We start from the raw sequence: 18,040 nt of genomic DNA, 5'->3' as shown, positions 1-18,040 counted from the left end.
ATGCACCTTGAGAATGTCTGGTCTGCTTCTGTTTGGAATTTTGCCCTTTGAGATGCAGAGAGGTTGACCAGAATGGCTGTAACAGATCTTCCCTAGAACTGTGGAATTCCGTGGCACTAACATTGGCACTTTCTAGGGTTTTTCACCATGGGATTGAACAATGCCATCAAATTGTGTAAGAAGATGACTCTTCTTCTGAACTGAATCCATCCCACACAATTTTTTTCACATTCTTCTTCCCCACATGACGGGAAGGAATCCCTCAGTGCATGCCAGCACTGAAGAACCCATTCAGCAGCAGGCATAAGTGACAACCACTGTGTTGGGCAATGCCAAATCAGATCCCTATACTCTATATCTACAAACTCAAAGAAGGACCTCAGGGAGTCTGTACTTTTGACCGAGCATGAGAACCTGCCGTATATTTGTGTGACAAAGACTTCTCCATTAAAACTCAGTGCTGTCTTCCCTGTTTTAAGGCAATTGTGAAGTACATGGCATTTGCAGCCCACGTTTATCAGTCCCTTGTTAAGCTGCATTTCTGAAACACTGACTTGTGTTTCCCAAAATTCACTGCAGCATTGTCAGCAACGTAAGATGGTACCCTTGTCCAAACTGAGACCATTGTCGTGTAGCACACTGCAGAGCTGTGCTGCAGTTGCCTCACTGCTCTCCTCATTGTCATTATAAAAGTCAAGCAATCCTTCTTTAATTCTCTCTGTTACAGAAAAGTAACGGAACAGTCACAGGAAAGAATTTCCTGTTTCCCTTGTTGGAGACGTCACATCCTATTGAGAAAAAGTGTGTAACATCCCAACAATTCTATGGATTTTGGTGCCAAAATGTTCTCCACAAAGCGGGTGGCTTTTGTCTATCCACAAGACATCTTTTTTGCTATGCCAGAATCAGGCAACATTCTTGGCAGCAGTTTATTTGTGCAGTCTTGACTTGCGTAACTATGATGTTGCATAACACTGGCCACTTCCTCACTGTCATTTTTGTCATTCATTTTTCCCTATTGCTTTGGGGCCCCCCCCTTTCCACATGTGTTTTGCTCCCTCTGGGACTACTAGAGAAAGCAAAACACATGGTGGGGGAACCCCCGAAGCAATTGGGAGAAATGTGTGTGTGCTCCCCCAGTCAGCGTTATCTGTAGTTTAGTAAAACTGCGCTGTATCTTTAAGACTTGTTGCTCCTGGGAATTGTAGTTCACAGTTAGGGGTCCCAGAAGCTTCCCTCTGACTGGCTCATTAAGAGCAATTTCCTGACTTCATGGTTCTTTTCCGTTTCTTTGTCCATTCAACCCTTACTGCAAGGCGAGGGGAAGTCCATCTCTTTCTCACCGCAGCTATTGAACTAACCTAGATCACAAGATGTAACTTTCCACCCAGATATATCAGCCCGACTGTGAGTAACTGATTTCTGAATGCGTGAGAAGTTGAATAAAGATGATTTAAGCTCTCTCAGTAGTCATGGTTGACTCACACCTAGAGGCGTTGGCTTGGCACAGCTCGCGCGGACAGGACAGTGTGACAAAAATGACATTGTGGAAGTAGCCACTGTGGTGCACTGTTACCATTTCAGCTGCAGTAACCTGATTAGCTTGTGAGGAATCTGGTTTTTCAAAGGTGGTGGTCACTGGCAGTGTCTATCTATACTGTTTCTCCACCTCTTTGTGCTTCATACCTTTCACATGATTTATTAGAGCACCTTTCCCCGCGTAACGCACAGATATCCTGTGGTGGCACCACATACATTCTGCTGTTTCAAAGTCTTGTTACGAAGCCAGATTTTGAACTGGCTTTTGCTCAGCCATTCATCTTTAAAAACAACAAGGTATTGTGTGTTTTTTTTTGCTCTGCCACTGCCTGAGGGACTGCTCCACTGTCTGACGGACTGGTTGACTCACACCTAGAGGCGTTGGCTTGGCACAGCTCGCGCGGACAGGACAGTGTGACAAAAATGACATTTATTTTACATTTCTCCCAAGTATATTTTACATGACCCCCAAGTATATTTTACATTTCTCTCCAATGGGGACCCAAAGGGGCTTCCATAATTTTCTTCTTCTCCATTCTTAGGCTGAGAGTGTTTGACGGACCCAAGGGTGCCTAGCAGCTTTCCATGGCACAGTAGGGATTCAAAACCGGGTCTCCGAGATGTTAGTCTGGCACTCTAACATCTTAGTATTTTTCACATCCTAATATTTTCAAGTATCTGCTAATAAATCACAAATGAACCATATTTTCCCCTACCCTACCCTTGCCCCCATACTCAGGCTGCTTTAGCATGGAAGCTTGCTATATAATATCTCTCAGTTCACAACAAATCTGGGCTTCCCCCTTAAACATTGGAAGCCATTCCCAACCTGGTAAGACTCAGTTACTGCTCTTTTCTCAGGTCACACACAATTGCAAGGCTAAATAGCTCTATCAGAACTCAGATAACTCTGTGGCCAAGTATGTGTCAGTCACATTCCCTTTGCCACAGAAAAGAATTTGCAGCTCTTTATGCTTTAGGGACTTGGCAATTTGAAAGTTTAAGATAAATTCACACTCAAGGAAATTCTTATTGGCCCTTGGAGATGTCCTATACAAACTACAGCATACTACATTCTCTTTTCTATGTACTTCACTGTTATTCTGTCAGCATCAGGTATTTATTTTGTAGACCAGATCTCCCTCTCGTTTCTAATCAGAAAACATGTGTCCTAAATCCTCTGCTCTGTTAGCCTAGTCAAATTGGCCAGTTTGGCGTAGTGGCTAAGTGCGCGGACTCTAATCTGGGAGAACCAGATTTGATTCCCCACTCCTCCACTTGCACCTGCTGGATGACCTCGGGCAAGCCATAGTTCTGTCAGAGCTGTTCTTGAAAAAGAACAGTTTCTGTCAGAGCTCTCTCAGCCCCACGTACCTCACAGGGTGTCTGTTGTGGGGAAGGGAAGGGAAAGGCGTTTGTAAGCCGCTCTGAGACTCTCTTGGGTAGTGAAGGGCGGGGTATAAATCCAATCTCCTCCTCCTCCTCCTCTTCTTCTTCTGAAGTAATTTAAGGACTGTCTAGCAAGGATACATTCTATACCTGCTTTGGAGGGTAGCCATGTTGGTCTGCAGTTGAAGAGCTAGGCTCAAATCCAGTAGCACTTTAGAGACCAAGGAAGGGAGCTTCAACTCTCAAAAGGTCATACCACAAAAATCTTGCTGGTGTCTGTGCCTGCTGGGATTCATTGGTGCTCCTCTATGTCTGCCAATCGGGAGGCGAGAAGTACATGATTAATGGCTTAGCATATGTCACCCCTACCCCAAACCCTCCTGACCAGTGGTGGTGGGGGGGTAGAGTTGCAAGCCCCAGGTAGGGAAATTTCTGGAGACTTGGGATAGAGCCTGGGGAGGTCAGGGACTTCAGTAGGGTACAACACCACAGTGTTCATGCTCCATAGCATCCATTTTGTCCAGGGGAACTGACCTCTGTGGTCTGGAGATGAGCTTCCTAAGCATCAGACCAGCAACTACCTTCCTAAAATTATTCCTCAGAAATGCACTTACTTGGAAGCCTTAGGCAACTCAAATTTTCAGGTTCAGCTGATTTCACTGATGTCAAAGCTGTCAAAATAAATAAAAAGCTGTTCGATATTTGCTGTCCCATTAGCTTCTCATCATTTCTGCCTCGTGTGTTGGTGTATGTTGGTGGTGTGTGTTTTAAGTGGGTTTCCTATCAAATTTCTAACTTAAAAATCCGACAACTGCAGTTCTATCAACACAACTTCAAGCAGTTTTCTGCCCTAGAAATCCATGCTTTCTTCCCTGCTGTATTTAGAAGACTGACCAGGGCTTGGCCAAATAGCTCCATCCCCACATAGATCAGGACTGTAACTTATAAGTGGCAATACAGGAAGTGCAGGGCCGGCTCACCCGCTAGGCAAACTAGGCATTCGCCTAGAGCGCGAGCTGGCCCTTGGGGCGCCAAACTGGACCCAGCGAGCGCGCAGCCGAGGCTGGTGGACGGCAGCCGCAGCAGCAGCTTCTGCACCTCCGTGGACCGGCTGCTAGCCGGGGGATGTGCGGGGCACCTTGGGCAGTGCTTTTGGAGGGGAAGGCACAGTTTTTGGGGGGCGGTGCCAAAACCCTTGCATCTCCATGACCGCCACCTCTTTCTCCCCGAGTCCAGAAAGCACTGAGCTTGCTGCCAGATTCAGGGAGAAAGAGGCGGCGGCGGTCATGGAGATGCAAGGCTTTTGGCACCGCCCCCCCAAACTGTGCCTTCCCCTCCAAAAGCACTGCCCAAGGCACCCTGCACATCCATCCGGTGGTGGGCCCCGGATGCGCGCTCACCCGCCCACCCCTCACCCACCCGCTTCAGGGGCTTCCTTCTTCTCGGGCGCCTCCTGCCTGCTACTCGGGGAGAGCCAAGGTAAGCGGGATGGGAGGGAAGGAAAGGCAGGACTGGTGACCCCTCCCGCCCACCAGACGAGACCCGCCTCCGCCGACCTGGCTCCGGGGCAGCCGCCACCCGCCACATGTAGGGAACTTGGGGCTGGGGTGGGCTCAGACGGCCTGTCTTCCAATGGGGGCTCGCCCGGCCTGACGCACCCGCTCCCTGTCCCCTGGCCGGCAGCCGGTCCGTGCAGGTGCAGAGGCTGCTGCTGCAGCTGCCATCCGCCAGCCCCGGCTACACGCTCGCTCGCCCGCCCGCCATCACCCACCCGCTTCAGGGGCTCCCTCCTTCCTGGGCACCTCCTGCCTGCTGTCCCGGGCACCTCCTGCCTGCTGCTCGGGGAGGGCCAAGGTAAGTGGGACAGGAGGGAAGGAGGGGCGGGACTGGTGAGCCCCAGACCCCTCCCGCCCACCAGACGGGACCCGCCTCCACCGAGCTGGCTCCGGGGCAACCACCGCCACGTGAAGGGAACCCTTCATCGGCGGGGGTCCCTCCCGTCTCTCGTTGTGGCAGTGGAGGTGGTGCTGCTGCTGCCGGTCCCCCTGCCTTCATCCCGCCTTCTGAGTTCGCGATGATGTGGGGGGAAGCGGTGCGGCGGCGCTTTGTAAAAGCCCTGTCAGCCAGTCCCCATTTTGACCCACACACCCTGCAGATGGGTCGCCCTGTCTGTCTGTCTGGAGCAGCTTTAAAGAGTAAAGGGGGATCCAGGAGCACCTTTAGGACTCATGGCGGCGGAGGGAGGCAGGGACCCATCGGGAACCTTCTCTCCAGGCCCCGCCTGTAGGTTGGCAACCCCCATAATTGGTGGGCGCGCAGGCGGGGGGCGCCAGAAGGTAGCCCCGCCTAGGGCACAAAAACGCCTGAGGAAGCGGTGACTGCGCAAGCATGCTAAGTGGCTTTTTAACCTGTGTCTTTTTAAAAAAATTAAGATCCTCCTTCAGAGCAGAAGAGAAAGCTATTGAGTAAAGGCTGGGTAGATAATTCTTTATTACAGTCACTGGAAAGCTGGGCTCTTAATCCCCCAATGAGTATTTTGCCATTTTCAGTGCTCTTCCTGCTTTGTTAAAAAGCAGGACTTGGCATACAGAGATCATTGTAACGTTATCCTCTTTACAGGGACTTTCAGGTGCCCGTGCAGAGGAGAAAAGTGGGCAGGCACAGAGCACTGTGTCACTTTCACGGCTGGTAGTAGACTACTAGCGCATGCTTTATCAATGTAAAAAATTACTTTGATTTACACTCACAGAAGTCTGCCAAGGGAAGGGAGAGGAGAACTTATTTCTAAAAAGAGAGTTCCTGGGACTGTGTGGAAGCTTTGCCAGCTGTGCTGGAAGGCAGCCCTGGCCCTTAGTGCCAGCTGTGGGAGTGGATGGCATGGCCAGGGAACCAGCGGTGGGGGTGGATGGCATGGCCAGGGAAAATCATTCAGTGTGTACTCAAAGGTGCTTGTCTTGGATATAAAATATGACTAGGGCTGTCACCAATGCTCCCTCTAAGCTGCGGAGTCTCGTGAGCAAAAATTCTACTTTGTGAGCTACTGGCATGAAAGTTGTGAGCGAGCAATTTGGCTACTGCATCGATTAGTTTGCTCTGGAGCCATCCTTCCCGAGTTAAGACAAAAATGTGTGAGCCAGAGGCTAAGAAACTGTGAGCCAGCTCACACTGACTCAGCTTAGAGGGAACACTGGCTGTCACCCCCTTAAATGTGATCATCAGTCATATCCCATATAGCAATGGCCACCTCAGATGAGGGATTCTTGCATGCATCCAAGTAGGAATACCCCATTCTGATGTGATGTTGTAAAGACACACATACACCACCTAAGAGGGGTCTGTATTTCCCCCCCCCCTGCATAATCCCTGCATTATAAATGTTGTAGATAATAAATAAGCTTCCAGCCCTGTTGGTAGGCATATACACTCTTTGAATGGACGTATGCATGTATTACAGAACAGGAAGTCCTGCCCCCCCCCCCAGAACTATGCTCTGGTAAATTCATTCCACAGTAGAAGTCTTCAGGTTCAGGGATGAGCCCTCTGCCATCCTACAGTGCTTAATGTCTCCACAGAGACAACCAAGTGACCAGGGGTCATTTCGTAGAAAAAGAGCTAGGGGGACTCATTAGCATAACTCATTAGCATATGCCACACACCCTGACATCACCGGAAGTGTGTCCTCCCCACAGCCGGCGGTGACCTCCAGCGGGCACCAGGAGGGAGCTCCAGGCCCCGCCCTCCCGCACCTCACCCGGGGGGATGGCGTCCCCCCGCATCCCCCCCAAATGACCCCTGCAAGTGACACAAATATTATCTTGGTGCAATCTTTACTGACAACCCTATCAGGTGCTATGTAGTATTACTCTCATATTGCAGAGGGATGAAAGGGTGGGGTGGATGCTGAGAGAGAATGGCTTGGTTCTGGCTACTAAGTTCACGGCAAACAAGTCTATTCAGGAGTCAATCCCAATTCAGTTAATGGGGCTCACTCCCTGGAAAGTGTGCTTAAGGCTGTAACCCTAGTGATTTTTGTGAGAGGTATGGGTATTTGAGGAAGCATCTTGAAACGGTGTAACTTGATTAAGTCTGAAGTAATTCAGTTGCTTTCTAGGTGCCGCTTCATAGTGAGTTAAGGATTGCAAACAAACTTTGTTCAGAAACGGTTTGAGTCCAGTGGCACCTTTAAGACGTGTGCCTGCATACAAAAGCTTATACCAAGAATTAAACTGAAAGGCTTTGGCGGGGGAGAAGGGGCAGGATTGGAAGCTTTATGATTAATAGCTGGGGCCAGGCAGCAACTTGCCCTAGGAGCCATGCACCCACACACACACAGGGGACGAGTGGGAGGCAGAGCAAGAACCCACAGCTGCCAGGCAAGGGTAAGGACTAATTGAAGGACTGCCAGGAAGCTCAGTTAAAGAAGGGGATGGCTCGAGTCAAGAGGCAGCTGCTCTCAAGCTTCACTTCTGTGGGTATAGACAGGCCCTAAGTAAAGTTGTAAGTTGCTGCCTCTCCCCCCCCCCCCAACTGGACCCAGCCATACACACACAATTTGAAAAGAAAAAGTGAGTGCCGACCAGTCATCCTGAATGGAATGGGGTGGGCAGGCTTTGGCCCCTTCGAGGAGAGCTCTAACCTACCTCATCTTGCTAACAAACAACTCAATGCACTGTGCACAGGCTGCGCAGTCCAGCTTTTAAATGCAGGGGACACTCTACCCTTAAACTTGTCTCCCTTCCACAGAGACTAGGAGGGGGGAATGATAGAGCATCCTAGGGTTGCCAGCCTCCAGCTGGGGCATGGAGATGTCTTGCTTTTACAACTGATCTCCAGCTGATAGAGATAGGGCTGCCAAGTCCCCCCGGGGGGCGGATAATCCCCCGCTTTGGAGGCCCGATTTCTGCCGCTGCGGATTTGGGCCCCGGGGGGAACCCCACCCCGGCGTGCATGTCAGCCGGATGTGACATGATGACGCCAGGCACGCTGGGGGCGGGGCCACAGCCATCTGAGGGGAAAACTCTATGTAAACCTAGGTTTGTACTGAGGGGAAAACTCTATGAAAACTCAGGACACCATCCGGGAGCCCCCCGCCGTGAATAAGGTGATCTCCAGCTGATAGAGATCAGCTCCCCTGGAGAAAATGGCTGCTTTGAAGGGTGGACTCTGTGGCATTGTACCATGCTGAAGCCCTTCTCCTCCCCAAACCGCACCCTCCCCCAAAGTCTCCAGGTATTTTCCAACCCAGACCTGGCAACCTTAGAGCATCCCTTTTCAGTGGCCATTCCCCCCTTCCTGATAGCCCTAAAGTGGGGGAGGGGCTCCAACCTGGTGGGTCCCCCACCCCCACCTGGGGACTGGCAACTCTACCATAAGCTGGTGAGACTTAAAGGCACTTTCTACCAGCTGGCCTGTTTCTTGTATTGTTCCCAGGACCTTCTCTAGAGTTTGGTTGTTTTCTTAAAAAGCACACAATGTTTATGCGGTTTCTGGAAGTGGCCCATCTGGTTTATGCTGTAGGAGACAGTTTAAAAATAATGCTAGTCTGTAGAGGGGAAAAAAAATCTTCTTTAGATCTAAACACTTCTGTTTAGAACAAATTCACTGACTTGATTAATATCATTTTCCCGTCTCTTTTCAGCTTTTTGTACCTCTTGGAAAAAGCTGCAACCCAAGCTAAGCCATGTGGTCTACAGCTGCAGAAAGTAGGGAGAACAGGCAGAGTCACTCTTCTAGGAATAGACTAAACACCTCAGATTGGAGCTCCACCCAAGTGCACGTAAAGGGGAGGCAATTTCTGCCAAGACCACCTTCCTGGTGAACCCCTGCCACGCCACGTGGCACACTATCTGGAGGGTTCCCAGACTGTTATCAACGGCTGTTCAGAGTTACAGGGAGCTATAGTGGAAAGAAGAAGAGGATTAAAAATCACTTCTGCAAACTTGCTTCATTCATGAAAGCATTGCTCCCAGCCCATAGTAATCCTATCTCTGCCCTGCATTAGTGTTTGGTTTAATCAGGGCTTTTTTGGTAGAAAAAGCCCAGCAGGAACTCATTAGCATAATAGGCCACACCCAACAGCAGAAACTCATTAGCATATTAGGCCACACCCTGTGTTACCAGAAGTGTGCTCATCCAGCCACACCCACCTTTTGCTTCTTATTCTGTTTACCTTGTTTGTTGTCAAAACCCAGGGCCTTTTTTTGTAGCAGGCACTCCTTTGCATGTTAGGCCACACACCCCTAATGTAGCCAGTCCTAATGAGTTTCGGATGTTGGGTGTGGCCTATTATGCTAATGAGTTCCTGCTGGGCGTGGCCAACTTGGAAGCCAGCCGGAACTCCGTTCCTGTGCGTTCCTGCCCAAAAATAGCCCTGGGTTTAATGCCTTCGTTCATTGCATGTTTCTGTTCTACACTGGGGATCATTCAATTAATCAGAATCTTGTGAGATACAAGATGAGACAAATATTTGGAGGAAGATGAAGAAACAAATTGGTGCTGAGGGAAATAGAATCTTTACTAATGTAATAATAATAATCTTTAATAATTATTTTCAAAGATTATTTCCCTCTGCACCAATTTGTTCCTTCATCTTTGTTTTGCCTTGGTGCAGCCCCCGTTTTTCTTCACAAATATTTGGAGACCATCAGCGATGAAGAAAATTTTGATTTGGATCCTTGATTCTGTTTGTACCCATCTTTTGCCCTTTGCAAAGATGGTCTTCCACTGTGCAGCACTTTGGTCTAGCGATAGGTGCATTTGGGCTCATTGGAAAACTCTGGTCTAGCATAAACATAGGGTCCTAGCACTCTAGGAACATATTCTACAGGGGAAGACCACCTCGCAAGGGAAGAGGGCACAGTGCAAGCTGAAGGAAGACTTAGGGTTCGAATCTTTAACAATTATATCCAATTCAAAATTAGCATATATAATAGCTACAGAATTATTAAATCATGCTGAATCACTAATAAATCAAAAGATAGCCACAGGGTGTACTCACAATTTGTTGTTTGTGATTTGTTCAGCATGGAATGTTCAACCAATTACACATTTCTTCTCCTGTAGATGTGTAAACACCACTGAAGATGGCGAAGGAGAGACTGTGGCCAATAAGTTTTGTAACCAGTCTGAAATTCCACTTGACACTCAAAAGTGTACCCTCTATTGCCCCAGTGAATGTGTAGTTTCAGAGTGGGGTCGCTGGAGCCAGTGCTCACAGGTAAACTAGTTCTGTGATGTTTCATAACTCTTGCTGTGTTAAAATATTTTATCAGCAGTCTTTATTTTAAAGACTTGATCAGCAAAGAATCCAGCAAAATTGTCAGAGCACATATCCAGATCAAAACCAAGCATTTTAGACCCAGATGACATCCAATGAAACTGATGGACAGTAACTTCAGGACAGACAAAAGGAAATACTACTTTACACAGAAAGTGATTAAAATGTGGCATTCACTGTCAGAGGATGTAGTGATGGCCACAGGAATAAACAGCTTTAAAAGGGATTAGATCAGAGGTGTCAAACTCTTTTTGTTATGAGGGCCAGATCTGACATAAATGTCACTTTGTCGGGCCATGCTAGGAACCGAAGATATTTTACCACTGAGCATGACCCATACTTCTTCTCAGCAGAGCTTGGGGTGAAACCACCCCTCCTTGCCCCTTACGGTTGCCAACTCTGGGTTGGGAAATCCCTGGAGATCTGGGGGAAGACCCTCGGGAGGGGCTGTGTTTGGGGAAGGGAGGGACCTCAGCAGGGGGTATAATACTCTAATACAGACCATTCCGATCCACATTTGGACTGGTTCCCCCCCAGTTGCTCATGGGCCGGATAAGAGCCCTGGATGGGCAGGTTACCCCTGGGCCATATATTTGACAGTCTGGATTAGATAGATCCACGGAGGATAAGTCTATCAATGGCTACTAGCCATGGTGACTAAGGGGAACCTCCATATTCAGAGGCACTAATCCTCTGAATCGCAGAGCCAGGAGGCGACATCAGGGGAAGGCCTCAGTCTCTATGTCCTGTTGTTGGCCGTCCAGTATGAGACAAGATGCTAGACTAGCTGGACCATTGGTCTGATCCAGGAGGGCTCTTCTTATGCTTTTAAGGTGTGAACTACCATAAATAATTTTGCTGGGCAAGATTCTGCTGACGGCTGTTGATGCATGTGTGACTCAAGCTCCAGTTATTCAAAGGCATATGTATTTTGGGTAAATTTCTTTTTAATTTTTTAGTGTGTTATTTTTTAAATGGTGGCAGTCAGTTATCTAGATATCTCAAATTCCATGCCAATAAAGGTTTTGAATTGAATTAAATTGAATATCTCAAATATCCCAGACAAAGTTAAATATTTTGAATTCCCATAGATTTCACTGGGAGATTTAAACTCATGGTTGAAACAAATAGCATTTTGAGTGCAATCCTAAGCAGAGTTATACCCTTCTAAGCATTTACGTCATGGGTTTAGAAGCCCTGTTCTCAGGCTCACCTGGGGCACTGTTTGCAGCTGTGAGGGCCTGGAGCAGAGCAAAGGGGGTGTCTTTTTCCCACAGCCAATGTGGTAGTTTACTGGAGCCCAGCCTGTCTTTTGTGGTGTTGGCTCCTGGCTGGCTGATCACAACCCCCTCTGGCTGGTTGGGTGGGGTGATGGTCCCTGGGCAGACCTGGGAGAGTGAAGTCTTCACTCTGGTCCACTCAGCCCCTTTATAACCACACTCAACAATGGAGTCTGGGTCAGTTGATCCTGGTTTCTCCACTCTCTCTCCCTCAGTTAATTGTGGCACATTGTGATGGGGAGTTTGTTATTGTTTCTTAAGTTTGCATATTCACATCACAACTTTTGGGGGACAGCTTGGCATTGGGCTGAATCCATTTTTTTTGTGTGGGGGACAGTGCCTGCATACCCTTAATTGATCTTAGGTTATGGCTGTTCCAGGACATGCCTAGCTTGGGGGGCTGCTATCCAGTTCATTCCCAGGCGGTAGGAGAACCACACAGTGGCTTGTGCCCATGTGGAATACCAATATTTGCCATCCCACATGTTCTCCATCAGGCAGGCTAGGTAGGTAGGATCACCCAGTCCCTGGATCCATGCCATATGCTGTGGCCATCTTTAACTCCATCACTGCTGTTGTGTGGCATGTGTTATCCCTTTGTCTTCCCCTCCCCCCCTCTTTGCCTATAGGACCACAAGAATGTAACTCTGATTATGATTGCTCTGTGAAGTGCCTAATTTTGATTGGCTTGTGCGCATGTGTATAGAGGATAATTCTATTGGACTCCAATTCAGTATACCTTTGAATAAATGTTAATACCTGGGATTTGGTCATGGGTGTTCCATCTTTGTGCACCAGGAACCATTCCCACTGAAGTGTGCTCTCTTCTGCATTATTATTTCTTGTATGATTTATGATCCCGTTGAATACTCAATTTTCTTTTTGTACTAAAGGACCATTCCGGGAATTCTTGTATCAAGTGTGAAAGTATTCCTTGTCTATTTTAATAAACGTTGGCAAATTAAATTGAACCACATTTTTCTTTAGAGATTTCATATTAATTCCAGTTATAACTGGAATTACGGTTATAGACTTTGTATTAATTCCAGTGTGTTCACACATCATCACTTGATTGCTTCTTGTGCATAGGCAACTGGAAGGCTATAATCTCCTGTTACTTCAACACTGAATATTTAACATGGCAATACCTGTACTGTGTTGAGTCTGTGTTCATCTGACTTGGAAATGTAATTAATTGACTTCAGTTGAATTCATCAATGCATTTTTAAGCTGAGTTAATATGCAAGTTGTGTAACAAGTCCCTGGAATAATTATATGAGATTTATTGTATCAGCTGTAGGTTTTCTTGCTTACAACAGTTGATAACCCCAGAACTAGATCTGAGTTGCCTCCATGTTTTCGTCAGCCGTTAGCATTTACAGTAGTTAATTCAAGAGGGTTTGCAAACAGTTTGTTTAATTATGTAAATTCACAGAGTGATGAACAGAATGAAAGAAGAAGTGCTACTTCTGTCTGTGGCTTATATGAATATCAATTAAGTTTATGTTCTCATAAAAAGATATGGACTATTGAAGTGTTGATGGATGATGGAAGCGAGAGACAGGATTAGCTACAAGTTTTTGCTGTGTTGCCTGAATCTTTTAACCTTAGATTATCATTTGGAATTTGATCAAGTTAGCTCAGTGGTAGAGTACGTGCTGTGGACATTGAAGGTTATAGGCTCAATCCCTGGCATCTCCAGTTAAAGAATCTCAGGCAGAAGATACTGGGAATGACCTTTCTCTGCCTGAGATCATGGAGAGCCACTACCAGTCAAAGGGAGACAATACTGAGCTAGATAGACCAGTGGTATGACTCAGTATAAGGCAGCTTCACATATTTATCTATATTTTTATGAGAGGAAGCTGTGGGTTAGCAACAGAGTACCTACCTTGCACAGAGAAAGCCCCAGGTTCAGCCCCTGAGATCTCTAAGTAAAGGGTCTCAAATGCTGGGGGGGGAACCCTCTCTGGCTAAGCCCCCATAATATTGCTAGTGGGGTAGACAGTGTGGAGCTACATGGATCACTGGTCTAGTGTGATACAGGGCAGCTTCATATTTTTTTTTCCTGACAACAGAATAAAAATTAGTAATCTCATTTATCATCCCATACACTGATTATATGGGTCAGTTTAAACTGCAGTGAGAGAAAACCATGCGACAGAAAAAATGAAGTATGATCCTTTGTAGGAAAGCACTTTCCAGTAATCCTCAGTTATTCTGTATATTATATTTCTGTATTTTGTTCTCTCCCTTTTCCTAGCACTGGGGCAGGGATATTGACACAAAAACCGAACAGGAGTCAGAACCTAGCTTTGATGTGAGGGTACATCATTCTTATGTGTAGCCAGGATCCTTAGACCAGATCATATTAGTCATCATTCAGAGATGGTCATGAGATTAGCAATGTTAATATTTATTGATTTATAAAAAGTATATGCCACCTTTATAGAGCCCTGCTACCCTCACAGACACCAAACAGTAAAGACAACAGACATAAAAATTATCAATATTAAAACAAGCTGCAGAATCTCGGGGCATAAAATGGCCCTCAGGCTAGAAGGGGACCAGGAAAATAGCATTAGAAAACTGGATCATCCAATTAATTGCCTGGATAAAGAGAAATGTTTTGGCTTGGCACCTAGAGGACAGTAAAATAGGTGCCAGGTAAGCCTCAAGGGAGAGGTCACTCTAAAGGTGAGCTGCCACCATTGACACAACTTTGTCTCTGGTCAACAGAAATCTCAGCTCTGCAGATGGGGGCACTTAGAGCCAGGCCTGAGAAAATTTTAACTGGTGGACTGAATAGTACAGAAGTAGACAGTCTTTTGGGTTTCCTGGCCCCAAACTGCTTTGGGCCTTAAACGTAAGAACAAAATAGGCAGCTAGGGCAGATCTTTCAGCACAGGAATGATAAGCAATCCAACCCTTCGCCCTGGGCACTTAGAGCCAGGCCTGAGAAAATTTTAACTGGTGGACTGAATAGTACAGAAGTAGACAGTCTTTTGGGTTTCCTGGCCGCAAACTGCTTTGGGCCTTAAAGGTAAGAACAAAATAGGCAGCTAGGGCAGATCTTTCAGCACAGGAGTGATAAACAATCCAACCCTTTGCCCTGACCTCAAGCCCGATCTTGTCAGATCTCAGAAGCTAAAGCAGGGTCAACTCTGGCAAGTACTTGGGTGGGAGACCTCCTTGGAATACCACCAGTCGGGAGGCAGGGGCAGGCTTTATTTAGCCCCCTCTCTGAATATCCTCCAAGCCCCCAGTAGGGGTCAATCAGCAGAGGTCACCATGAGTTCCAGGTGCACACACACATGCACATATGAAAAACACAAATACCAAACAAAAACAATACAACCCCTGAATGCTGCATTTTGGACCAACTGAAGATTCTGGATAGCTTTTAAAGACAGACCCCTGTAAAGTGTATTATGTGGATCACCATGGCCAGATCACAGTTTCAGAGGAACATCTGTGGCTGGTGAATCTGCCAAAGACGATAAAAGGTGCTTTGGGCATGTGGGAGACTTGAGCCTCCAACAGGAGGCCAGGAGTCAGTCTCCACCATGAGGATTCATCCTCCAGGATTCAGCAGCACCCCAAAGCTGCAAACCTGATCCTTCAGGTGTAGTGTAACCCCTGCCAAGACAAGCTCATTCATCAGTCCTCAAGCAGTTTTGTCACTGACCAACAGTCAATTACATACATTATCAAAATCAACAGAATAACTGCACAAGCCATCTAGTTCACATTCACTACTTCTCTAAGCACTACATGCAGTCAGTTATCTATCGCAGTCCCTATGTGAAGCATTCATCAACCCTGAAAAGAACAGGACAAGAGCTTTTCATGCAGACATTTGTGTGCACTTTAGAACAACACTTCAGAGAGAGTCACATTTACAGTGCCCACGAGCTACATGACAGTTGTGCACCACCCCAACGAACATACTCATACAATAATACAGGATATAACTATTAATATTCAATGCATAACTATAACCTTTTCAATTACCAAAGGACTTCTGAGCATGCAGAATTCTCTCCCCGCCACTGTTGAAACTTAGGCAGGCCTTGTGTGTCCAGTGTGAGGGGAAGTGCCTGCAAGGCACACTTAGGACACATAACACTGTGCAAGCGTCAGAACGTTTTATTAGTCTGGAGCTTGCCTATGTTAAAAGTCATCCAGGTGTTGAGATTAGAGTGCAAAGGCTGCTGAGAAAGGTGGAAGATTCTTTTGTTGTTGTTGAAAGATTGGACCCTTTACTTCTATCCCTGGCATGAAGGAGGCTCACAGTTTATGGATTTGGACAGTTTACTCCACTCATTTCAGTGGTGGAACCACTTGCCAACCACAAGGCCTATTGGGCAATGGCTTTACCCATTTTTGTTAGACATAGGGCTGGTCCACCTTGGAGAACAGGGCTCAGAAGAGCTACAGGTGGCATTCTCAAAGAGCCACACATGGCTCCTGAGTCATTGATTATTACTGCTTTAGAGCCTCAGCATGAACACCACAGTTAGTAGATTTGGACAATTATGTTGAAGCCTGTCCCATTCGTTTCAGTGAAATTTTTCAGTGAAATTTTCTTCTATTTATGTAACTTACAGTGCATTCCTATGCATACTCTAAGCTCACCGTGCATAGAATGGCACAGTTAGGATCACAACTGAAGTGTAAATGTGTTAATTGTAATTGCTGAAGTAAATCTTTTGCATACCTATTCTTGTGCTAGACACAATATAATTGCACATTTTTAAGGAGCCTCATCATTGGAGGCCTTTGATGGCAGTGTTTCAGAGTAGATTTAATCAGGTGTTCCTCACCTGGGAGGCAAGCAATGATCAGCATCACCCAAAAATGTTCAAAACTCTATTATGGATAAATTGTGTGAAGCTATTTTTTATTTTTTTAATCACTGCTTGTGTTGTAAATAGCTTATTGAAGTGTTACAGAGCCTTCACAATCTGCATACTGATTGTTACGAGTGGTTTATTATACAGTTCAAACTGGTCAGATTCTTCCACTGTAGAATGCTTTATTGCATTGCAAGCCTTGATTTGCACATTTCGTTTTGAATAGCTTGTTAAAATCATGTTCTCCCACCATATGCAAGCATTTCAATAAATTTCAAGGCCAGTTAACATGTTAGAACCTTTGTAGCCTGCATTTATGAAGGCCAAGTGAGAAACTAGACGAGAACCCTCAGAAAGAGATTGCATAGAAAGTATTGTATATTACAGTACAAAACACGTGAGTATCTCAAGAATTCTTTCAAATAGAGCACTTACCTTTCAGCCCAAGTGTACCTGTTTATGGTTTCTTATATCGGTAGCTCCCTAACACATTTGCACATAAGTGCAATTGTGATTTATGTTAAAGCTTGTAATATGTAAAATAAAAATGTGCCTAATTAGAGATTATGTTGATACAGCCAGATCAAATAACTAAACAAAAAAATGAAACCACTATAAACAACTTGAGCTTTTCCTACCCTCATTTGAGACTCTGGCTGATTTCGCACTAGAGCAGCCTCGATGTTGCGCCGCCGTTTGCCCTGATACTATTGGTCAATTTCACACCCGAAGCTGCAGGGCTGCATTTTGACTCGCAGCTTCGCCTGATTTCCCCCGCAGTTTCGTGATCCTGTTTTTTGAGGCTCACGAAACTGCGGAAGAAATCGGGCGAAGCCGTGGGTCAAATGCAGCCCTGCGACTTCGGGTGTGAAATTGACCAATAGTATCGGAGCAAACGGCAGCGCAACATTGAGGCAGCTCTAGTGCGAAATCAGCCTCTATTTCCTTCAAGCCACTCCCCTCTCCAAATATCGGCCTCCATTGTGGCTGCAAGCTCACACCAGGCACAATTATTTAGGGTAATTAGGTCTCTAACTTTTCTTTCTGGAAAAAACTCAAAATATTAGCAATTCAACAATTAGCTGTGAGGCTTTTGCGAGCTTTTTTGCAGATAAGATTTTGTCACTCTGCCAAGGCCTGCTGGCAAATCTAATTACAGTATGTGAACTAGAGGTCCCTTGGCCATCTTCAGGTCCGACATTAGACCCATTCAGCTGACTCTCCCATGATGATGTTGACAGGGTCCTAGGTGCTGTGAAACCTACCACTTGCCTCTGGGACCCATGTCCATCATGACTAGTAAAAGTCAGTGGTGATGGTATTAGGGCCCCCTTGGCGGACATTATAAATCTGTGCCTGAGCACAAGTGTCTTCCCATGGAGTTTAAAGGAGGCAGTGGTACAGCCACTCTCGAAGAAAACATCACTAGATCCTTCTGATCTGACCAACTACCACCCAGTGTTGAACCTCCCATTCCTGGCCAAGGTGGTGGAAAGAGCAGCAGCAGAACACCTCCAGAATTTCCTGGATGACACATCAGCCCTGGATCCATTCCAATCCAGCTTCCTCCCTCTCCATGGGACAGAGAGTACTTTGGTCACTCTCACAGATGATCTTCTCAGACATTTGGATTGGGGCATGTCATAAAATATGAATAATAAGCTTTCTCCTGAATTTCCATTTACATACCTCGTTAACTT

The 18,040-nt window shown here is 46.5% G+C and overlaps 1 protein-coding gene across 1 annotated transcript in view; it reads left to right on the top strand.

Moving 5' to 3' along the window:
- Nucleotides 1-18,040, top strand: part of LOC107119948 (thrombospondin type-1 domain-containing protein 7B-like) — a 419,856-nt gene that overhangs the window by 344,738 nt on the left and 57,078 nt on the right. Inside the window, 1 exon segment of the mRNA XM_015422578.1 lies at nucleotides 9,991-10,144. Within this exon segment, the coding sequence (XP_015278064.1) occupies nucleotides 9,991-10,144 (154 nt within the window).

The sequence above is a fragment of the Gekko japonicus genome, unplaced genomic scaffold (assembly GCF_001447785.1).
Source record: "Gekko japonicus isolate JY-2015 unplaced genomic scaffold, Gekko_japonicus_V1.1 scaffold1544, whole genome shotgun sequence".
Classification (NCBI taxonomy): Eukaryota; Metazoa; Chordata; class Lepidosauria; order Squamata; family Gekkonidae; genus Gekko; species Gekko japonicus.
Note: the sequence above shows the minus strand (reverse complement) of the source record. Positions and strands in the feature narration are given on the sequence as shown.